Here is a 23,881-nt window from a genome sequence, read left to right on the forward strand (position 1 = left end):
TCTGTTCTTACCTTCATTTAACAAATGTTCACTTGGCTTCGCCCTTTTGTGTCCAAATCCATGAGACAGGAACCAGGTAACCCTGCAACAAAAGGAAGGAGGAACAGATCTGTCCCTAAGACCAAGACCTCCTTCACCTGGTGCTGCAGAAGCAGTGACCCACGGTGTGGCTCAGAAACAGGAGGGAACAGGTGAGACCAGAGTGGGCCTGGGTGGTGTGTGGGTGCCTTGGGCTGTCCCAGAGACTCAGTCATTAGGCCTCCTCCTTTGGGGCCCCCCCTGAGATTCATCCTGACTCTTTCTCAGAGCCAGCCTGCCCAGACACAACCACCAGTCCCTCTTAAATACATATTTCTGATTAATTATTCTGGCGTATTTCAGGCACAGCACCGGCTTCTAAATTTAAACTACTGTCTTGGCCCACTTCCAGCCACCAGCGGGTATATTTAAGGCCTATATGCTTTGATGATTAAAGCAAAAATATGCCTTTGTAAGTAGCATTTACCGGGGGATCCCGAAGTCTTGGAAAGGGGCTTCCTAACAAAACTCACCCAAGGAGCCCCACATATTGCCTAGAGGGAAGGGCTATTTTGGCTCACGTGGACACACCACCAGCTCTCTTGCATCTCGCACTGGGCTCCGCACTAACCCCAGAAGGAGAGCCGCACCAGACAGCCTACTGCAAGCAGGAGCCTAGACGCAATCACGTGCTCATAATACTAATAGGTTCAGAAAAGACTCACCCATAGCTGCCAAAACCACTGGAGAAAGTGACTGGAAAACGGTACTTACAGAGTTTCAAAGAGTCTCCCTACAGATGACTTATGAATTACAATGGGAGCAAGATACATGGAGAAACCTGTCAGACAGCACCCTACACAAATGGTCAGAATCAATGTTGCCAGGAATGGGACAATCCCCATCACGGGTCTCCTGATACGATGCCCTGAGAAGCACAAAGCATCACCCACGTGGTGGTTCTGCCAAACATGTGTGCCTTGAATCTAATTGTCAAGAAACCACCGGGCAGACCCAGATTAATAATCCAAATATAGTGACATATATAAACTATTTTTTTAAATCTTTATTTTCTAAGTGATCTCTACACCCAACGTGTAGAGCTCACGACCCCAAGATCAAGAGTCCTATGTTCCACCAACTGAGCCAGCCAGACGCCCCCATAAACTATTATCATAAACAATAAAAATCTGTTCTGTACTCTCAAAAAATGTGAATGGCATTGAAGACAAGAGCAGAGCAGTTGCTCCAGATTAAAGGAGACTAAGGAAACATAATAGCTAAATGCAAAGTGTAATCCTGCCCCAGATCCTGGACCAGAGAGGAAAAAAAAAATGCTGTCGTGGACATTTTGGGGACAATTGGAATTTGTAAAAAGAACTGGCTATTAGATAATGATAGTGGATCAGTGTTAAATTTCCTGAATTTGATCATTATGTTGTGATTATATATACATAAAAAAAAGAAAGGAAGAAAATCCTTTTCTTAGGAGTACTTCTTTCTTAGGTAGAAATATTTAGGTGTAAAGGGCCATAAAATCCACACATCTCAAAAGGGTTAGCAAGAAATTGCAATTAAAATACGTATATGTGTATATATAATTCTATATTTCAGATGTCCTTCCTGACTCTTATAATGAGCCTGCCTTTCAGAATGTGTGTTTTCTTTCAAATTATTGTTTCTAAGAGTTTTATGTACTAGAAAGCCAGAGAATAAGATTTCTTTGACTTTTGTATAAAGTAAGAGTTAATCAACTCTGAGTGAAGCCTTGGGGACTCCCTGATGAATAAAATACATTAATTAAAGCAGTGGACCTTTTGTCATCTACCTGGGCTATGTAGGGTCATTTTACACTTGCTTTTGGATTTTTGGTCAGTTGATTTCCTGGAAAAATAATTTTTGGATAAAGTGTAGCAATTTTAAAATAATTTAGTAGTGGTTAGAAAATTAATTTATTTAAAAAAATGTCTTAGAAAATTTCAGATATGTTCCTGAAAAGTTCCATACAGCACAATTTTTGTAGTCTATTTAAGGGGACCTTGCAGTGGTTCTTTCTCTGAAGTATAAAAATTCGAAACCATATGCTTGTTCTTCCATAAGTTAACTTGCTCAGAGCAGGTCATGTTGGGTTTTTAGTTTCTAAGTGTGCACATCAACCAAGCCTAGGAACGTCCGAGAAGGACTTGCATTTCCAGGACTAAGGCACGGTAGGGATCAGACGAACCTCCTACTGGAAACAGTCAAAAATGTTTACTCAAAGAAATGTGGCTTCTTTTGTATTTTGTTTTGTTTTACTTTTTAAAAGCATCAAAGATCTGGAAAGAGAATAAGGAAATAAAGTCCAAATCAAAAAGAAAACAAGGTCTCTGAAAGTTACATGGTACCCTAATGTTGCTTTTTTTATTATTATGTTATGGTAGTCACCGTACAGTCCATCATTAGTTTTTGATGTAGTGTTCCATGCTTCATTGTTTGCCCATCCTAATGCTGTTCTGAACTAAGGGCATTGCCCATGTGGGCAAACTTGAACTTTTGATTTTATGTGTTTTTGCCGTATGTATATAGGGGTGCATATATGTAGAAGAGAGAAATAAAGCAAAGGCTGGCAAGTGGTATACGGTTGTGAATCCATCCAGTTTAAACCAGAGAAACAGAACCAAAAAGAAATTTATATTCAGAGGTTCACAGTAAGGCACTGGCCTGAACGACTGACGACTGGCTTGGCAGAAGAGAGAAAGTGCTCAGGAAAGGCAGGCTGGAACTCGCAGGTACAGGCAGAGTTTCTTCTTTCTCAGGGAAACTCAGTTCTGCTCCGAAGGCCCCTGGACAGACTCGATCAAGCCCACCGAGGATCGTCTCCCTTCCTTAAAGCAAACTGACAACGAACTTTGATCACATCTACAAAACGCCTTCATGACCACACCTGAATCAGCGTCTGATTGTATGACTGAGGACAGAGGACTACCCAAGGTAAAACTGACCACCTATATTTGCAACGTGTCTATAATTTTGAAATCTTTCTAAATAGAAGGTGTCGAACACTGTGCTACCCAATTCCTTCCTCAAACCTGGGTGAAGTCGAAGAGTCTGAGGACCCCCAGCCCTCCCGCCTCATGGACCCACAATTGTGCCCGTGGTGAGTACAGTGGCGATTTAAGGACCAGACCTGTTTCTTTAACACCCTGATGATATTAATTTGCAGCGTCTGTGATGGGGTGTTATGCCTCAGTCACATGAGGTAGTGCTTCTCAAACTTCGGCGTGACTCATTTGTTCCTCCAAAGAAGGAAAACATTCACATCCACAGAAAGAAAAGGAGAGCATGAGAGAATGCATAACTGAAAACAAAATAAGATATATTATTTTTCTTATTTATTTTATTTTTCTCTCGATTCCCACAAGCTAACCTGAACCGTAGGAATGCAGGAATATACATGTTAATATGATATAGGCTTCTCCCCAAAATAAAGCTTCTCTGTGCTTTACTTTTATCCTGGCCTTTGGGGAGGGGGGGACACATATCCCAGCCTTCCCAAAGAGCTCACTTCTTTCTTCTCCGCCTTGCAGACTGACATGAGTGTTTTATGCACAAGCACATGAACACAATTGCTGTACTTATAAGCGTTAGTATTCTAACGAGATAAATGTAACTGTCACTCATCCCATGGTCCATCTGCACAGGTGCAAGTGGGCGGCTGAGTTCAAACTGGCCTGGGTCGGCTCGGCCGGCTGGGCAGTTGTTAGTGCTCGGAAGGTACTTTCGGTGGCTCCAGGATTAGCTGGAAAGAAGCGCTTAATGAAAAATGTGGGAGAAAGGTCGGTGAGCACAAGCAGGTGGTGGTAAAGGTCAGGTCTTAGGGTCTAGCTGGTGACATAACTGATGAGGGAAACAAAGGCAAGAGAATGTAGCTTAAATTAAATCTCCTTACAGCTTACAGCCCACTGATAGATAACCTGAAACGTGCAGAGTGTGACCTTCCTCAAGGAACTCATGGCTGCCTTAGTGCCTTAATGCTTGTGTCTTATTAAAGATTAAAGTAACCTTATCTTAACAGCAGCTAGCCCCCTCGAGGTCCTGAAGGCCTTGCTTCCAAATTCCTTAGAGACTTACACTATCCCTAACCCCCGCTAATGAAAAGAATATAGTCAGTCACTCCTCACAATCCTGGTGCAGCTCTTTCTGCCCACGGGTCCTGTTCTCGTGCTATAATAAAATCACCTTTTTGCACAGAAAACTTCTCAAGAATTGTTTCTTAGCCATTCACTCACGAATTCAAAAACTTCCAAATTTCATCAATAACCTTCAACTTGGGGTACATCAAGAATAGCTCAACATGAAGCAGTTTTATTCTTGTAACGTCCCTCTGGTGAAGAAAACATGTTTCTGTGAAGGAGGGGCAAGAACCAGAGGAGAATGGAATTACCTCTTAACTGCTGATACCTTAATAACCAGCTATTGTCAAACAAGTACATTTAGACTTTGACTTCCTAAGGCACTTGTGTCAGCCCTCTTTTTACCCATTAATATAAACTTAGCTCTCCATGTAGGTTTCATTTCCTATAATTTCTGAGATGCTAAAGACAAGTGATATAATGACTGTTTTCATTTCTACTTCTTTTTTCCATGTCCCTTGGGGATTCACCCTTCCTTGTCTCACTGAAATAATTAACTCTGATTCTGTAAAACTAAAGCTATAATGGGAAGAAATGTTGACATCATTTTCTCAAAAACAGCAAAAACAAGCTTAAGAGTGTCAGGAAGCCCTCTTGCTCAACTCTAGGCCCCATAGTTAAAAAAACAGAAACAGACAAGGCTGCTTAACTCATGCTCTAATTAAAACCCATTGTGCTTCTTATAGCACCTTATTGAGGCATTGACAAAGATGTTTTGCAATGACCAGAACGTTCTAACCTCCAGAGCAGAAAATCCCTGATGGCAAGGAAATGCCTGGAAGACCACGTTCACAGGTCCCCTTCTCTGCCCAGGATCTTGGGCTGAGCACTTATGACCCCACCCATGATCAGATGCTCTCTGCTGGCTCTCCTGCAAGTACCTCTCTGAACCTCTCTCTACAAAACTCTACGTGTCCCTCTTGCTGGCAGGGTGGTCTGATGTTAAGGCTTGAGCCCGCCACCTCCCCTGGCTGACAACACCTGCAATAAATCTCTCCTTTTCTCTTTTCCAAACCCTTGTCTCTTGAGCTATTGACTTCTCTTGCAGTGAGTATATTCGAGTTTGTTGCACAACAGTGTTGGCAAACCTAGCCCGGAGCTGCACTTTCAATCTGTCCAGCCCCTTCAGGACTCCCCAGGTTGGAATAATGGCCATGGCAGTGCACCAGGGCTCACCTGTTCACTTCCTGAGTTAGTGGCTATGATAGACCAATCAGTAACAAGAGCACTATTCCAGTTCATTCATTAATTCAGCTAACACGTACTGATCCCTCTTATGTGTCATGCATAGCGAATCACAGTGAACAAAACAGACGAAATATCAAGTTTACATTCTAGTTTGTAGAGACAGAAAAGAAGAAAAATATAAACCAGACAATCAGAAGGTGCAATGGAAAAAAATAAATAAACCAGGAAAGGAGAATGGGAAAGTGAAGAAGGGTTAGGGTTGAGGGGAGTTCACAATTTTAAAGAGCGAGGTCAGAAAAGGTTTCAGTAAGCTTTAAGTAACTGCCCTTACTTGAAGTGGGGAACACCTGAGTATTGGTGGGAGGTACTCAATCCACAGTATAGTCTGGGGTGTGAGCAGCTTGGGGTGTCTTGGGCCACCCAAATGGAAAGGCCATCAGATAGATTTGGAGGTAGGTTCTGGTATCAATTAATAATTCTGGTCACCAATTCAAATGTGACCAGCAAGGCGAGTTCTGACACCAGCTGTGTGTCCTATAATTTAACTCAATTCTGACACTATCTACCTGGTGACTGTTAAGGGCTCAATCCTATAAGACAATCACCCCTGACTTCAGATGCCTATCACACATCCTGGTTATCACCTGTGCTTCTGACCAACCTGCTAGAAATCGAAGGTTCCAACAACCCCTCCTTGGATTCCATTAACTTGCTAAAATGGCTCACAAAATTCAGAGAAACATTATCATTCAATGGTTTTTTTAATAAAAAGACAACTCAGGAACAACCAGATGGAAGAGATGCACAGGGCAAGGTCTGGGGAAAGGGTATGGAGCCCCCTGCCCTCTCCAGGTACACCCTCTCCCTGAATCTTTAGGTGTCACCAATCTGGAAGCTCTCCAAACTCCATCCTTTTGGGTATTTACGGAGGCTTAATGGCATGGTCATCAATGACTGAAACATTGGCCAGGGGCAACTCATTCAGCTCCCAACATCTTTCCTCCCTGGAATTCAGGGAAGTTGGGACTGAAAATTCCAACCCTCTAATCACAGGGATGGGTTCCCTGGCCTCCTTAGTTGGGGGGTCTAAAAGCCATCTCATTAACATCACAAGAGACACCTGTGTACTCTCCTCAGGAAATTTTGAAAGTTTTGGGAGCTCTGTGCCAGAATCAAGGACTAAAACCAAATATGCATCTGTTACTATAAATCGCACCATCACAGGAGGTGAGGTGGCAGTTTTGAGCTGGAGTTATCTGGTGGCCCTGTGCGCCCAGAGCTGGCACTAAAGTCACGAGACTGAACCGAACTCTGAGGGAAGGGGTACACCTAGAGGTAAAAAGAAGAACAAGGCCCAAGCCTGGGCGAACCCCTTAGGACAGGCCTGGATGAGGTTCTCAAAGAGGAGGCCAGACCTAAAATTCTTCACATGTAGACCAGCAAAGATAAGCAACACTTCTGGTGTCTTGGAATTAAGAAAAGAATCAAGATCCTGCTGTCCTTTCTCATCTACCTGCAGAGACCCCTACAGAGACACCCCAGGCAGAATCTGGAGCCCTGGGCTCTATCTCCCTGCAATCTGGGACAGTGTGTTGTGTTGAAGTACCTGTTTATTTGTGTTTCTCCTCATCAGACCCAGGACTTCAGGAGGGCGGGACCTGAGCTTTTATATCTCTAAGCATCAGGGATTGATGACTCATGTAGTCAGGGAATGGATACCATTTTTCATGGAGGACAAATGAGTGCACAGTGGGTCTGCCACGAGGTGACTCAGGTACAAGACTGGAGTAATAGGAGGAAGTGTCCATCAGGGGCAGCACCTGGGGCTCAGGCCCAGCATCAAACCACGGAGGATAAACGCACTGTAGATATCCACAAGTAAAAGAAACCACAAAATGCTGCTGTTGACCAAGAGCTTTCTCTTCAGTACTTGAACCTGCTTAAGTCAGACATACCTTTCTAAGGCACTTTGACAGTCTGTAGCCAAAAGTCTTTGTAGCCTGTGTAGGGGTCAAGGGCAGTCCGCTCCAAGATGTGATTAAGATTATTTTGAGTTAAAAGCAATCAGAACCTAGCATATTGAGGAAAGCTGTTTACCTCCCCTACAACTACCTAAAAAAGAATCTAGATAGAAGGCCTGCTGCAGGAAGAGGGCAACCATCATAAATGACTACATTTTGATATAAACGAGATATGACGGAGAGGTACCTAGCAGGGCCTGTTGGATTTACGTGTGCTGTGTCCCGTTGTTTCTGTGGGCCCGGCTAACATTTGTTACCAAACTTTTGTTCTTCCTCATTCTGAGGATAATATTTCTTCCCTTGGAAGTCCTAGACCTTACCCCTTCTCCTTAGTTCAAGGTGACATAGATACCTCAGTTTGCCTGACCGTCTCTGGAATTTCCTTATCTGTGTGGACTCCCCATACATACAAAATTAAATGTGATTTTCTCCTGCTAATCCGTCTTGTCAATTTGATGCTTAGTTCAGCTAGAAAGTTGTAGAAGGGGACAGGAAATTCTTGCTCCCTGACATGGTAATTTCAATTCTAGGAAGAAAATAATCCAAAATAGGCACCGAGGCTGTTTTTTTTCCTATAATAGTATGTATCCCATTATTACTCATTTTAGGAAAAATTTTTTTAAAAAAGCCTTTGAACACCCTAAAGGTCTAGCTAGAAAGTTAAGCTATGGAATAACTAGTTGAATAGTTCCTAATAAATACAATTGATTGATTGATTGATAACTTATTTTTCATAGCTAACTTTAGCATCTTAGACACTTAGTTGATAGAGCAGAGCTTTCAGAGATAATTTAACACACGAAAATGTTCATGACAATGACAATGCAGAAAAGCAGCATTGACTTACGATCATCACATGAGATCAGTATGGTCAACTGCACATTCAGCGCACACAGGTCCAGTGACATGCACGCACAGAAATCATATTCTTTATATTTTTCTTTGTTTTCTCATTTGTTTTTATACGAAATGCGTTGTACTCAATGGATTAAAAAATAAAGAACTTTTATTTTCAAATATGGGGAAGAGTTGGATAAATCTGCTCTTTGTCTTTTAAAATCAGGTTTTTCCTCTGCTCGTGGTGCTGACTTTTTTCCAAAAATTAAGAGTAGCTTGGGGTTGAGGAGGAGGAAGAAGAAGGAGACACGGAGGAAAGGGGGAAGGCAGGGGAGGGGAGAGGAGGGGAGGGGAGAGGAGGAAGCTGTTCCAAGTTAAAAAGGAAAAAGGAAGAGAAACAGAAGCAACCGGTCCAAGTAATCAAGGGCTGCCCTCCTCAGTGTGGCAGCCATGCCTCAATCCCATGCCTGAGACCCTCCTAAGACTCTTCTGGAGGGGGCTCCCTGTGGCAATCAGGCAGACCTTGTTTTATTGTGTTTCCCAGATGCTGCATTTTTCACACTGGATGTCTGTGGCAAGTCCGTTGGAGCCATTTTCCCACAGCATTTGCTCCCTTCATGACTCTGTGTTACATTTTGGTGATTCTCTCAATACAAACTTTTTCATTATTACCAGACGCATCATGGTGACCTCTGATCAGTGATCTTTGACGTTACCGTTGGAGCCTGAAGATGTGGCTGAGTTGTTGCGATCTCATGATACAACTTTCACAGATTAGGGGTTGCTTCTTACAGATGAGTCAAGAGAGTGGTTTCTTGAGATGGAATCTACTCCTGGTGAAGAGGCTGTGAAGATTGCTGAAATGACGACAGAGGAATTAGAATATGATAGCGACTGAGTTGATGAAGCAACGCAGGGCTTGAGAGAATTGACTCCACTTCTGAAAGTTCTACTGCGGGTACAATGCAATCAAACAGCATCGCCTGCTACAGAGAAATCATCGTGAAAGTAGGATTGACATTGATGCAGCAAACTCCATTGCTGTCTTACTTCATGAAATTGCCACAGCCACCCCAGCCTTCAGCAATCACCACCCTCATCAGTCGGCAGCCACCAACATGCAGGCAAGACCCTCCACCAGCAAAAAAAACAGACTCATGGAAAGCTCAGAAGACAATTAATGATTTTCACAATAAATATTTTTTTACTAAAGTACATACATAATTTCTTAGATATAATGCTGTTGCACACTTCATAGACAACAGTAGAGTGTAAACATAACTTTTACATACACTGGGAAATAAAAAAAAATCATTTGACTTACTTTATTTTGATACTTGCTTTGTTGTGATGGTCTGGAACTGAACCCGAAATATCTCAGAGGTCTGCCTGTGTACAATGTGAACAACAGAGATGAATCTCACAAATATCAAATGAGTGGGGAAAAAGCCGGAGAAGTGTAAATACATAGAATTCCATTTATATGAACTTTGAAAATAGACAAAACTAATCTACAGTGAAAAAATAAAATAAAATCAGTGCAACCATTGTCTCTGGGGGTAAGGGCCCAAAATGACTGGGAAGGGGAATGAGGAAACTTTCTGGGCGATGCTCATGTTCTGTACCTGATAGGGGATGGGTTACATAGGCTACACATTTGTCAAAGTTAAGTAAGCGTACACGTAAGATTTGTGCATCTTACTATAGGTAAATTTTACAACAAATGAGAAATCTATAAATAACTGCTGACCTCTAGTTCATATTATGCCTGCTTAAGTGTTTAGAGGTGAGATACACTGATGTCTTTAACTTACTTTGAAATGCATGAAAACAAGATGGGTTGATAGATGAACAGAGAATACACAGGTGGATAGACATGTGATAAATAAGTAAAATACAATATTAATGCTAGAATTCAGGTGGTGGGGATATGGATGTTTGCTATAAAATTCTTCTTTGTTGCACATTTGAACTTGTTCACAATACGATGTCAGGGAACATGCATTCCCCTCCGGGCCTCCCCACCTCACTTTGGGCCCCTCCCTCCCCATCTACTTTCCCCATCTGCCCCTCCCCATCTCCCCTGCCTTTCCTACTCCCCTCCAGTATCACAGGCCTCTTGGCTCCTATTCGGCAACAGTACTTTCACTACATTCCAGGCAAACCAGTGGTAGCACAGAGCACTGGCCTGGCTGGCTCTCAGTGTTAAAGATAGATTATTCTGACACTCGTTAAAATGTTAAGGAAGACTTTATTCAATACTATTGCAATAGGGGTCAAGATTATCCAAACAGGAGAGAAAGACTGAGTTCAACTCTGAAAACAGCAAGAACAAATGGTGGTAGGTGAGGAGAGGGGTTGTAATTCTTGCTACACCAACCTAACAAGACTCTCACAAAGGCCTAGACATCAAAGGTGGGGGCAATGAATTTGAACAGATGTCAAGGTTGGGGGACTCTCACTAGGATAGGCTTAGCAGGCCACCTGGGCAGGGACAAGACTGGGTAAGGCCCAGGCTTAGTGGAGAGGCAGCTTGAAGGAGCATCACTAAAGCTTGATCAGTCCTTGTCACTAGGTCCAGCTCTTCTGTGAGTGGCAGGAAAGGGAACCAAGGGACACCATGGAGAGGGCAGGGCTGCCCTCAGTGGCCTCAGAGGTCAAGATTCAACACCCAGTGCACCAGTTCCAACGCTATCCCAGGCAGGAACAGGAATCCTTCTGCTGCCCTGTGCAGATTGCTAAATGAACTGGACTTCATGTTTGCACAAACACTGAGAGGGAAGTCAGAGCAACAACCACACCATGGATTAGAAAAGGAAACCGACCACACCACAGAAATGCCAAGGGGATTGCTCAATCCGACTCAGATCCATCTTACTTCCTTGCCACCAGGGCGGAAGCCCAGAGAGCCCTCAGAGCACCCAGCTGCACAAGCCGCCCACCTGTGTCCCTGGATGACCTCTTCCAGCCCCCGTCCCCTTGGCTGAGGTGCTGCAGACACCAGAGCTGCTCTGGTCAGTTTGCTGTTGTGAAATTAAATGGTAACTTGTAATGTAAAGCAAAGGGGACTGTCTACATGGTGGACCCTGGGCAAAAGCTTCCAAAAGATTCTCTTATGCAAATGCAAAACAGATATTGGCCACTGTACTCTCTCTTGCCTCTTTCTACAGGGACTGCCAACAGGCTTACGTGTGAGTATCACAGTTTCATAATGACATAGCATCAATCCGTATCAGAGCCCTAAATGCTTTACACCAAGGTTTAAGTGCAAGTTTTAGAAGCACAAATGCTCAGAAGTTCAACTCTTGGTCAACTCAACATGACCACTTGCCCCTTTAGGCACTGTTCTATGCACTTGGCCACTTACTTATTACAGCATTATTGGATATTCACTTCTTATTTATTTATTACAGAGAACATCTGTCACTCTCTCACTTAGTTTCTTTCTCTACTAGTTCAGATCATGGGATCAAAAGCCACATGAGCAGCCTTGTGGAAACAGGGTTTTTCTTTTCATCTGGCAGAATGGAAACATGCTTGCCTCCTGGACACATGTGCTCTTTCCTCCGTGGTGCATGGGTGCTAGAAGCCCTGTGCCTCAGTCTTGAGTTCATTATTTCTCTCTACGCCTCTGCTAGCTTATCCTTGAAGCTGGAGGCTACAGACGAGGGCATGGGCTGCTCCATCATTTTAAACCAGGCTGAAGCATCACCACTGCAGCCTACTCATCTCCGAGGGCTCTGACCCCCGGACACTACTGTTAACAAAGAAGCCCACCTCTCCGAATTTGTTACATTTGCCCAAGGTCGTTCCAACAGCTGGGGCCGATGGGCAGCCTTCCACTTCTTGTCTGCTATACTCCAGGTTGCTCTGGGAGCTTCTGTAGGCACTCTCTGTTAGGGTTAGAGATGTGGCACATGCCAGAGTCCTAACAGAGAATTACAAATAGGCAGTGCAACAGACAAGCAGCAGCAGTGTCAGTCACAACCCTCCACCACGCTCACTTCTGCCATCATGCTCTGGCTATCTGGGTGCCCTGCACTTCCTTCCCCACGACAAAAGGTAAGAGGATTATTTACATTTCAGCCTACCCTCTGTGTGACAGACCCTTCCAAGACTGCAGTTCCAGCTGTCCCACATGGGCTGGGAAACCACAGTGAGAACCAATCCCCACTCTCAGGAGATAGCCACTCCTGCTCCGAAGTACTGGCCAGGGGGCACCTGGGTGACTCGGTTGGTTAAGCCTCTGCCTTTGGCTCCGTTATGATCTCAGGGTCTTGGGATCAAGTCCCCAGTCAGCTCTCTGTGGGGTAGGGAGTCTGCTTCTCCCTCTGTGTTCTCTCTCTCTCTCTCTCTCTCTCAAATAAATAAATAAATAAAATCTTTCTAAAAATTTTTTTTAAAAAAGTACCTGGCCAGGGGCAGTCCTCTCTTGCTCTGCTCTGTGTATCTCCTCCTTTCTGTAAAACTAAGAAAGCCTTTGCCCACTCCCTTCTGTGGCCATATTGGAGCACAGACCTACACAGTCCTGAGCAAGGGGCTCTGATAGCCCACCCAGCAGTACCCAGCTACCATGTCTTCTCAGTGTCTCTCCCTGGTCTCAGCAGACCTCTTGTCCTGTAGGTTTTGGCTGAAATGCCTCTCTTCTCCAGGAGGTCTCCCTGACCATGTTCAGAAGCACCTTTCTCTGCCAAACCCCTCTATTTCACTTCCAACAGAGGACCTATCACTCCCTGATGGTAATTACTGATCACTGCTCCCCACCCTCCACACACACCCTAAACCTGGGCTGTGAAACATCACAGCCACCAGCAACACTTGGGCATGGGGTGTTTGAAAAAGGATTCCAAGTATTTAGCACACATACAAAAGATGTAAAAATATCTCATTAAACAATTGCTTGTGTATGTTGAAATAATATTTTGGATATACTGGGTTAAACAAAAAATGTTCAACTTACTCTCTCGCCTATGTCTTTTTACTTTTAATGTACTAGAAAATGCAAAGTCACACATCGTTCACATTTCATCTCTACTGGGCAGTTGCCCTGTGACAAGTCCAAGGCTCACTAGCCAATGCTTCATGTACAGCCAGAGACTTGATGGCCAGGGAGAAGTCCCTGAAAGGTTTGTTCCTTGAATAAATAAAAGACTTTTGGAAAAGAGAACCCGATGACCTTTTCCCAGATAAAGGTTAATTCATTTATGTTTTGCAAAAGAAGCCCCCAGAACAGAGTTTTCCTTAGCTTCTGAAACCGACGCCCTGCTCTGGGGATTCCTGGACTTAGACCCCATGCTCAACCTCCAGGAAGCCCAGAGCGCTATTTTCCCTTTCACAGGAGGCAGGGTTGGGGGTTACAAGCACTGCGGGCCCTGGGAGGAGTGACAGCTTCTGCAAGACCACAGTGAGCTAGACTTGGGAACCCTCCACCAGCGCCTGAGCAGGACTGGCGAGGAGGTGCCAGATTCCGTGAAAGGTCAGGGCATGTGCCGGGTGGACTTTGGTGGAGCGGAGAAACCCGAGGGGGGGCGTATCCGGGGAGGGTAAAGGACAGCACTCTGCGGAGGGGCGGGACCTAGTTGGAGCAGAGACTCATGAGAAGAGGGGCGGAGCTTGGGGGAGGAGAAAAGGGCCTGACCTGGGGAAATAGGGCCATTGAGGGGATGGGGGCCCCGACTCAGGATAGAGGGCTGGGACTGGGAGGGAGGAGCTGCGTTGGGGGAGTACGCAGAATGGAGGGAGGACCCGGGAGGAAGGGCAGGACTCCCGCGGGGAGCTCCCACCGATTCCGGGTGGGGCAGGCAGGGGCGGAAGAGGCGGAGCCGGGGTGGGCTGGGCGGCCCGAGGGCGGGGCTGTGGGAATAAAAGCGCGACGGCTCCCGCTGGATGCTGCTCGCAGTCGCAGGAATACTCTTGTTGGTGTTTCTCCGACCTCTGAGCACATCATGGCCGGGCCCCTACGCACCCCGCTGCTCCTGCTGGCCGCCCTGGCCCTGACCCTGGCCCTGGCCGTGGCCGTGAGTCCCGGAACAAGCAGGAGAAATGCCAAGTCTTCGTTGGTGGGCGGTGCGTTGGACGCCGATGTCAACGAGGAGGGTGTGCAGCAGGCGCTCAACTTCGCCCTCAGCGAGTACAACAAGGCGAGCAACGACGCGTACCACAGCCGCGCAATACGAGTGGTGCGCGCCCGCAAGCAGGTGCGTCCTCCCGGGTTGTGTCACAGCCGGGCTATGGGGGCGGGGCAGCCTTGAGCTCTGGGCGTAGCAGCCTGACGTCGCCAGCCCGGCCCCTACCGGTCAGCCCAGCATCTTGGAGGGATGAGTCTCGAGCCCCTAGAGGTTGGGTGGGGACTGCAGACGCTCCCTTCTGTGCTAGTGGTTTCCCTGGTCTCTCTGGTCGTCCACAGCCTGCCCTACGCGTGACCGTCACCCGGAGTACCTGGGACCCAGACGGCACACTGGGTCACCCCCAGGGTCTTCATTTGTATTTTCAAATGCTAGCCTGGCCAGAGGCTGCGGTGTGGAGGTCAGGGCCCCATCCAGTTCCCTTACCTCCGTGCCCCAGCCTCACCGGACACGGAGGCTCAGTGTGAGCTGTCAACTAAATGACCACGGACGAGGGAAAAACAGACCCCACACCTGACTGCCCTCCTGGCTCTGCCATTAAATGATTTTTTAAAGCACTTTTGTAACTTTTAATTTCAGACTTACAGAGCAGTAGCAAAAATAGTGCATAAATCCTTATAGATTCCACACCTAGATTCCTTAAATGTTAAAGTTTTGCCATTTTTCTTTCCACTGGGCACATACGTGTGTGTTTGGGGATATATGCATTTGTTTTTCTGAGTCTTTTGAGAGTTAACACCTCAGTGTGTATTTCCTAGAAACAAGGGTGTTTTGTGATATACCCACAATAACACTTTGGAAATCAGAACCAACACTGAGAGTTATCTAATCTACAGACCTTATTCAGATATCACTGATTGACCCACTGCTGTCCTTTATAGCCCAGGACTGCAAAGCCATGTGCTGCAGCCACTGTCCTGCAGCCTCCTTTACTCTGGAGAAGCCCCTCCATCTATGAACTTGACATTTCTGAAGGATCCAGCCAGTCCTGGTGCACACTGGGGCACAGTTTGGGGTTTCCCCATGTTTCCTCGAGATGATTGGGGTCATGCAAAAAAGGTCCATTCTCCTCCACGTCTCCTCTCAAAAGGTGCCACTGAACTATCCCAGCCTCAATACTCTCATCCTGCAATGGAGTTTGGGGCCCACACCAAACATCCTCCCTGAGGTGGGGCCCTGGCTGCTCTCTGAACACCCAGAGGCTGTCGGCACACGCAGAATGGGGCAAACACAGAATGGGTCGATGTGCTGGCCTGTGGTATTCACTGCATCTCAGAGCAGAGGGACTAGCATATGAATTCAAACCTGTCCAGACATGCTGGTGGAAAGGCCGCCTGTCCTGGAGTTCTGGTCAGATAAGGAGCATAATCACCAGAGTCCAGAAGGGAGCTTGGAGGGAGTGTCAGGAAAGGCCACTGGGCTTTGTGCTTGTCCTCTAAGGGTAGCTAGGATTTAGGCCAGCTGACCTGGAGCCAGTGGGAGAGCAGAACAGCTTCACAGCAACAAAAACCTATAATGCATGCCAGCATTTAGGGCTCATCCGTCTTCTCGTGAAACTTCAGAAGGTGGGCCCAGAAGAGACCATTTCTCCCCCTGCAGCAGTGGCTGGCACTGTGTCCTGTGGACACACATATATGCTCCCTGCTCACTGGGTTTCCCCCAGCCTGCTCCTCTCCAGTGTGACACTGGCTTGACATCACAGCTCGTTGGGAAAGTGACAGCAGAGGCATCATGGGAGCTGCTTGTGGTTCCACCAGGTAAGATGTAGAGCCTGGTCCCAGGGTCCTCATCCCCAGTTTCTCCAAGTTCTAAGGATGCCCTGTGTGAGGACAAGGTATGCTTCTATCCTGTAATCTCAAATGTAAAAGACAGATGTGTGACACACTTCAGAAATACTCCTATCAAAAATTACACTTAATGATGCCTGGGTGGCTCAGTCAGTTAAACGTCTGCCTTTGGCTCAGGTCATGATCCCAGGGTCCTGAGCTCGAGCCCCACATCCAGCTCCCTGCATGGAGGGGAGCCTGCTTCCCCCCAGCCCTCTCCTTCTACCTGCAGCTCCCCCTGCTTGTGTGCTCACTCGCTCTTTCAAATAAATAAATCATCTTAAAAAAAAAAAAATCATTCCAGGGGCAGTGTTTTATTGGCTTAAAGTGTGTGTGTGTGCGTGTGTGTGTATGTGCATGAGCAAGACAGAAGCCTCTCATTTCCCACTGTGAAGTGAGGGAATAAATAAACCTTTATTATACTGCAGAAATGTGAAGATTAGGGGGTTGACCCTATTAATTGGAATTTAGCTCAAGTGTACCCATCGCGTGACTGTCTTCCTGAACCAGACCCACTCTGTTTGCTGCAGCACAGAGCCCTCGCTGTGTCCTCAGACCCTGCCCTGGCTCCTGGCACTGGAGAAGTTTATTAGCCAACACCATGCTGGCTCCCCAGAGTGCACCTTCCTTCCTAAACCCAGTTAACAGGATTTTGGTCCGTGGCTTCCATCTTCTGTCTTCCTGCTTCTCCTCCTGCCAGGCTGCCTGAGACCTTCCGGAGCCTCTCTGTGAACGAGTCAGGAGGGTCTGGGCACAGCTGCTGGACCAGCCCTCAGGAGGTGGCTTTGGTTTTCTGGGGTACCTCCTCTGGCAGAGTGAATGCTGGTATGAGGGCCCAATAGCAGGAAGGTACCTGTGTGTGTGAACTTGGCCGGTGTTGTAAACAAATCCTGTTCTTGACATGTGCAGGTCGTGGCTGGGATGAACTACTTCTTGGAGGTGGAGATTGGACGAACCACATGTACCAAGTCCCAGCCCAACTTGGACAGCTGTCCCTTTCATGACCAGCCACACCTGATGCGGGTATGTGCCTGTGGGATGCATGATGTGTAAGGGGTGGGGGTGTGCATGTGTCAGAGTGCATGTGGGGTAAAGACGTATGGGTGTGCACTTGACTAGTTTGAGTTTATAAGCGGGTTTTAGCTGGTGAATTGGGGCACCGTGTGCTGTGTGAGTTGTTGCCTGTGGGATAAGGAGCAGCTGTGTGGTGTTTGCTGGTGAGAGAGATGACCCCTTAATCCCAGCCTCAGTCACCTGAACAGATTAGAGGGAATTAGAGGCCTGTAAGCAGCCAAAATCCTCTGGTCCTACCCTGCTCACCAAATACTAGTCTCTCTCATCGGGGAGGCCTCTGGGTGGGGGGCACATTCCCTGTGTCTTTGGGTGTTTCTCAAACTCTGATCCCAGCCCCTTGATCCTTCCCACTGCACCTGTCTTAGTGCTGGCCCAGTGGAAGTGCAGGGGACTTGGGGACAGCACCCTGTCCCTCAGTGGCTCTGTGATCTTGCACAGGCTTCTCCTTAAAGGGATGTGCAGTGGGGATGAGCTTGTGGACTCCTGCTGCTTGGAGTTAGGGGACAGGATTCCATGTCTTGGACATAAGGGGTGGGTGGGGTGACGAGAGGTCACTGCCAACCCCTGCTTAGTGTACTGGGCTTCAGCAGGGTGGGGGCTGAGAGTCCCACCACCACCTTCCTCACCCGTACTTCTGACATCTTGAGGCTGGGCACGTTCCTTTTTCACTGTAACCCTAACTATCCCTCTCTCTTCCCTTTCGCAGAAAACGCTCTGCTCTTTCCAGATACACACTGTCCCCTGGCTGGGCGAGACCTCCTTGGTGAAGTCCAGCTGCCAGGACGCATAGAGGACCCTGTGACAGGCTGGGCCACTCTACCCCCTTTCTCCCACCCCCACCCCTTTGTAGAGCTCCTAAGCTATAGAAGGTTGGCTTTGCCCAAGTGGTGCCCCCTCAGCGTGCTATTCCCAAGAGACAAATAGGGAAAGGTTCTGGGGCTTGTTTTGAACAGCTAAGTGACTGTAACTCCTTTCTGTTCATTGCTTTACAAGTGCACCAGTATGTAGTACATGTGTTCTGCCCTCTCTTAATCAATAAAAAGTAACATCAGCTACCTCTTGAGTTATTTATTGTCTTGGGAATATATACAGAAGGGTTTGGGCACTGCCTTTAAGAGCTCCTAGTCCCACTGGCTTTAGAGGGCAGGCAAGGAGCAGAGAGCTGACAGCTTCCTGGAGGGGAAGTCAGGGGGGCATGCTGCCACTTTTGGGATGGTTGAGTTAGGAGCAGGCTGGGAACCCAGGCCTCCAGCTGTGGTGGCTCCTGGTAGTCACACAGGGGAGAGAAGGGGACCTAGGCTGCTGATCCTAAAGACTTTACTGCTATGTTTGAAAAGAAGTCAGATGGTGAGCAGACTGGACAGGAGGGAGGGGTCAGATGGAACCCATAGCCCAGAGCCACCCTAAGCAGGGCTCTGCCAAGTCAGATTTCAGCCATGTGTGCTGAGATCACACTCCTGGGCTGATTCTCCCTGGTCAAGTTCTTCAGAGACTAAAATAAATAATGATTTATGTTTACTTCTTTCCACAAAAGAGTGCAGGCACCTGCAGGTGACAGAGTATATGGGTGTATATGTAACTAGTAGAGAAATACCCATTGGAATCAAGGTCAATCCAATCAGAATCAGAAGTGAAATAGGACTGAAAATAACACCTTCAGATTGGTTTCCAAGAAGTGGTTTCTAAAGGGTTTTACGGGTTTGTACCCTGCCTGTTTTCTGGGGTCCCATTTAAAATCAGTCCTTGTGTAGAGCTCCACGTAAGGGATATAGAGTTGAAACCATAAACAGGATTGACATAGAGTGGGCTTGCTTCTTATTCAGAAGACTTTGGAATTAAAAAGGAATGTCACCCTTAGTTCACCATCATTCTGTAGATGAGTGGATACCTCAGAACCCCAATAGGAAAGATCCAGTCCTAAACAATAGAGAACTAAACACACACTCTGCCCCCTGTGCTGCCCTTATATTAGCCATTCACTGCAGAGGGGTGGCCCTCTCGCGGGGCTAGTAGTGCTGGGGCCATGTGCCACATGCAGAGCAGCATGGATGAAGTCTTACGACTTGCTGCCCTGAACACAGCAGGTGAAATGACAAAGGGAACGCCCCCAGATGGCCCCAAGTCCCAGCACTCCAGGAACAGTGCTGCGTCCGGCAAAGGTGGAACCCAGCCCAATGCTGGGAAGGGGTGAGCTGGGGACCCATCTTGCATGCCTCCTCCAGGTGACTAGCTGGGCCCCAATGAGATTGTGTGCCTTGTCTCATCTCATGTTCACCATTATGAAAGAAGATGCACAATTGCTAAGAGAGTCATTCAAAGTAGAGTCCATAGGACACGGAGGAAGTAGGGCCTCTGCTCCACTGTCTTCTATTTCAATTCTCTGAACATTTGTCAGTTGCAACTAGACCACCCGGAACACAGCCTTCTACTTGGACCTAAATAGAGTTACTGTAACACCTGTTTGCCAAATAGCCAATCATGTATGAGACAGTAAGTGTGAACTCTGCCAGCACCAATCATTCTTTCAAAACAAGTTATGAAACCTTGTGGGTTTTGCCTCCATAAACCTAACTCGCAGCTCCAAGTTTGGGGCACACTTTGGATTTCAGTGGCCTCTGTGTCTCCTCAATGACAATCTTTAAGACCCCAAATAAACAGTGGTTACTTGACAGTCTCTTCCTGATGGACACCATACTTAGTGAAAGGGGTTGGGGTCAGAGGCAAATCACCACCCACAGGCCTTGAGAGGTGGAGTATGAGCCTGGGCCTTGTCCCTGCAGCGGTACACAGACTTGGGGATGTGCTGGAGGGGGCTGGCAGAGCAGACAGTACACAGGAGTGTTATCCTGGGGCTAAGTCCTCCCTGCAGGGTCTTTCCTACCTTCGTGAAAAATCTTGGGTTTACACAAACAACCCGCGTGCAGGCCCCACAACAAAATGCTGATTTCCTGTAAAGCTATCCCTTTGTGGACACACTTCCAATTCTCTTTTCCTTGTGGAAGTAGGGGCTGAGAGCTGTACATACAGCTTGGCTCATTTGAAGCTCTCCACACCTTCTGCCACCACTAGGCCTTGTGTCCCACAGCCCACACCATAGGGGTTCAGGCTGGCCTCCCTGGGTGCCCCAAGGTAATGGTGGGCCTATGGATGCCATAACACTGAGGCTCTGGGTGAAGTGGTGTGACCAAGAAGGCCCTGTGACCTGACGTCATGGAGACCATTGTGTCCAGGAGTGGAATCAGAGCCCCTGCAACTTTTATCCGCGTGATTTTATTTTTATGTTCATTTATCTTAAATACAAGCATCATTTATGTAAAATTACGTAAGTAGCTTTAGCATAGTGCTTGGCTCTGAGTAAACACTCACTAGGTTTTTGATATTTTTTCATTGATCAGATTACGTATTGTGGCACTTTAAACATGGCCCCCATAATCTTTGACACTCCTTGCATTGAGAGGTAGGGCCTGTAAGCTGCATATTGACTCTGTGTTGGGGAACATCATCGAAAAGGTGTGCCAGGATTAACCTGTGAGCTGGACCTGTGCACTTGGAGGCTCCTCAACCCCCTCCCCTGCCCTGGGAATGTGGATTCTGCTGGCCTTTTCTGCTCCCTGAGACTGCTCCAAAGACATAGCCTGGAGATAGCGATGTGGTGCTGAGACCATCTGGATGGTGTATGTGACTGACCCCAGTTATGGCCCCTTTTATAAACTTTTAAGATTTGGCAGATGAGTAAGGAGTCCATTCAACTTGCTGCCACCTAAGAAAAGCCTCTTATGTGAGTTCCCTTTGCTTATGAAAACTGCCATCTATCAACCTGGAGGGACCTGCTTCTTTCTCAGCATCTCCCTGCCCGGGCAGTCTTGGATAACACCAGGGAAGCTCCCAAGGGGATTGTGAACCACCACTCTAGGTGACTTTGTGCAGGCCTCAAGTGAAGAGGGCAGAGGAAGTGACCTTGTGACCTCCAAGGCAGGGTCAGAGAAGATCCTGGAGCTTCGGCCAGCATTCCTGGACACTTGTCCTGTGGGACACCAGCATCCTGTAAGGAGCCTGACTCTCCATACCTTCGTGTTGGAAATGCCCCTGCAGGTACCTGCTTGCATGCCCCAGCTGAGCTGCTGGCCAAGTGAATGGGCCATCAAGGACATCCAGCCCAGCTGAGCTCTCAAGGTGACTGCAACCCTGCCTGTCATCTGACTGCAATCACAGGAGAGCCCCTGTGAGAGGAGAGCCCAAGCAAGAACTGCTCACCTGTTTCCTTCCCAAATCCTGGGTCCGCAAAGCCATGAGCAAGAGAAAATGGTTGTTGTGCCACACCTCCCAGTGTTAGGGTTTGTTGTCATGCAGCAGTAGTGTCTGGGAAACACCAATGTGTGCGCGTGTGTACATGCAGCTGCGTGTGTGTGTGTGTGTGTGTGTACACACATGTTAAATGGGGTGAATCCCAGGCACCGGGAGCCATATGCCCTGGGTGAGAAGAGTGCCACTAGCTGTGTGACCTGCACGAGCGCCTTACTCTCTCTGAGCCTCGTTTGTTATCAGCAAGTGGAAAGTAGGAGTCCCTTCCTCATGGGGTTATGGAAATTAATGTGTTCATATCTGTAAAGCACTTGAACAGTTCAGTTTGTCACATAAATACATATTTTTATTCTAGTCAGAATATGAATAACTTTAAATTTTATTTGTTATAAGAGTTTAACTTCATTTTTCAAATGACATTATTAGCTTTTTTTTTCCCCCTGTAAGATTTCCAAGAACTGCTTCAAAAGTCCATCATTTGTATAGTGAATTCCTATAACATCTTGTCAGTGTCTATATTTCTGTCTTAAATCCAGCTGGGTTTATTTTTCTGTGCTAACTACTCCATTTAAAATATAATGTTTTAATATCTCTTAGGTAAGGACCATTCTTGGAATCTTTTCTAAATTTTATTTCTGAACATGTTGTATTTATTCTCCTTGATGAAATTATTTTTTCCAGCTCAAAAGTAGAATTACTGTGTTTCGCTAGGACTATATTGACTGTATATTCCTATTAGGGGGAAAAAAGACAACATTTAATATTTGAGCTTTTCATTTTAGAATGTCATATATTTTACAGTGTATTTATGTTTTTATTATGTCCTCCAGTAGTATAAAGTAATTGTATCTTGGTGGCTCTTGATTTATAGATCCTTAGAGGTCTGGGTTTTTATGGTCCATCACTGCTACCAGATGCAGAAGGACAGGAGTGAACTTGGACAACGTGACCCTTTAGAAGATGCAGTCAAAACTATCATATGATTTCTCTCATCTATGGAACATAAGAACTAGGATGATCGGTAGGGGAAGAAAGGGATAAAGAAAGGGGGGGTGATCAGAAGGGGGAATGAAGCATGAGAGACTATGGACTATGAGAAACAAACTGAGGGCCTCAGAGGGGAGGGGGTGGGGGAATGGGATAGACCAGTGATGGGTAGTAAGGAGGGCACGTATTGCATGGTGCACTGGGTGTTATACACAACTAATGAATCATCGAGCCTTACATCGGAAACTGGGGATGTACTGTATGGTGACTAACATAATATAATAAAAAATCATTAAAAAAAAAAAAAAAAGAAGAAGAAGATGCAGTCAAAGGCCAACTCTTTCCCAATCCTGTAGACCCAAGCCAGAGGGACAGGCACTGGGAGACAATAGTAAAATTACCCTTTCCTTTTCATTATGCTCTATTGTGCTAACAAATACACGTAAAACTGAGCAGCATTGCCTCACCTGAGAACCAAAATAATTAGTAGATTTTTCAAACCACCTTATACCTGCTCTCTCACCCTTGGCACTGGGGCTCCCAGTGGGTCCCCTCAGGATCACAGTACCTGAAGTTTATTTAGCCCAGGGTCAGATACACTCAGGGGTCATTTGGATGTCAGCCAGGGTGTCCAGCACCGTGAGACCAGATAAGGTGCATACATAGTCTCAGGTGTGACTGCACATGCAATCACCTGGGAAGCTTTAAAAAATACTGGTGCCTGGCGACACTCAGAAATTCTGACTTAATTGATACAGGCTGGGGCCGGGGCGCTGGGATTTTGTGATATTACCCAAGGAATCACTGAGCTATATAACCCAATTTGATTTCCTGGCAAAGTACAGTTGCTTCTAGAACACCTGCAAATGGCAGCAGGTAGAGGGTTCTCTCTGAGTCACACCTGCATCTAAGCATGCTTTTGACGCCAAGTATCTCCCCATATGTACAGCCCAGCCCCCTCCTTGATTCCCAGTAAAATAAATAAATAAATAAATAAATAAATAAATAAATAAATAAATACACAACCAAACAAAACTAAATGAAAATGCCCTTCACCCAAAGCATATGTTAGGTCAGTAAATTTTGTGCAGATTTCAGGCAGCTTGGCAGGTTTCTTCTACTCCAGCACTGGCATCCCTGATTTGGCAATGCCCTTGGCCTCACTTCCAGAGCTGGTTGTCATTTGCCCTTCACCCCACAGAGTCACTGACCTTATTTGTCTCACTGGTTCCTCTTTCCCTTAGTATTTTCTACTTGTCCACCCGTCCCTTCCCTCCAGATCCCTCAGCAGGTTGAAACCCTACCTCTGTAGGGTAGAACAGTTCGACCCT

The 23,881-nt window shown here is 46.5% G+C and overlaps 1 protein-coding gene and 2 long non-coding RNA genes across 11 annotated transcripts in view; 1 reads left to right on the plus strand and 2 right to left on the minus strand.

Annotated features, from left to right (window-relative positions):
* Nucleotides 1-7,990, minus strand: part of LOC103677868 — a 34,534-nt gene extending 26,544 nt beyond the window's left edge. For 7 of the 8 annotated variants that reach the window (XR_005836873.1, XR_005836875.1, XR_005836871.1 and 4 more), the window contains exon 1: nt 12-1,348. This is a non-coding gene — a long non-coding RNA (uncharacterized LOC103677868). Of the gene's footprint in view, nt 1-11; nt 1,349-3,184 lie in introns of those variants that run through there. The other variant, XR_005836874.1, reaches the window with a different exon arrangement.
* An 887-nt stretch (nt 7,991-8,877) lies between these two features.
* Nucleotides 8,878-11,017, minus strand: LOC103677866. The gene is made up of 2 exons (XR_005836876.1): nt 9,561-11,017; nt 8,878-9,222 (listed from the first exon to the last, which is right to left on the minus strand). It is a non-coding gene; the product is annotated as an uncharacterized LOC103677866 (long non-coding RNA).
* A 3,073-nt stretch (nt 11,018-14,090) lies between these two features.
* CST3 (cystatin C) lies at nt 14,091-18,314 on the plus strand. 2 transcript variants are annotated; one of them, XM_040637887.1, is made up of 3 exons: nt 14,091-14,433; nt 16,025-16,118; nt 17,097-17,209. In XM_040637887.1, exons 1-3 carry the CDS (start codon nt 14,182-14,184, stop codon nt 17,189-17,191), a joined length of 441 nt encoding a protein of 146 aa, XP_040493821.1. In that variant the 5' UTR covers nt 14,091-14,181; the 3' UTR covers nt 17,192-17,209. The 2 variants fall into 2 exon arrangements, with proteins under 2 accessions (XP_040493821.1, XP_008705330.2); XM_008707108.2 differs by lacking the exon at nt 16,025-16,118 and adding an exon at nt 17,968-18,314 and having other exon boundaries at nt 14,095-14,433; nt 17,097-17,210.
* Nucleotides 18,315-23,881: the final 5,567 nt, after the last annotated feature.

The sequence above is a fragment of the Ursus maritimus genome, unplaced genomic scaffold (genome assembly GCF_017311325.1).
Source record: "Ursus maritimus isolate PB19 unplaced genomic scaffold, ASM1731132v1 scaffold_22, whole genome shotgun sequence".
Lineage (NCBI taxonomy): Eukaryota > Metazoa > Chordata > Mammalia > Carnivora > Ursidae > Ursus > Ursus maritimus.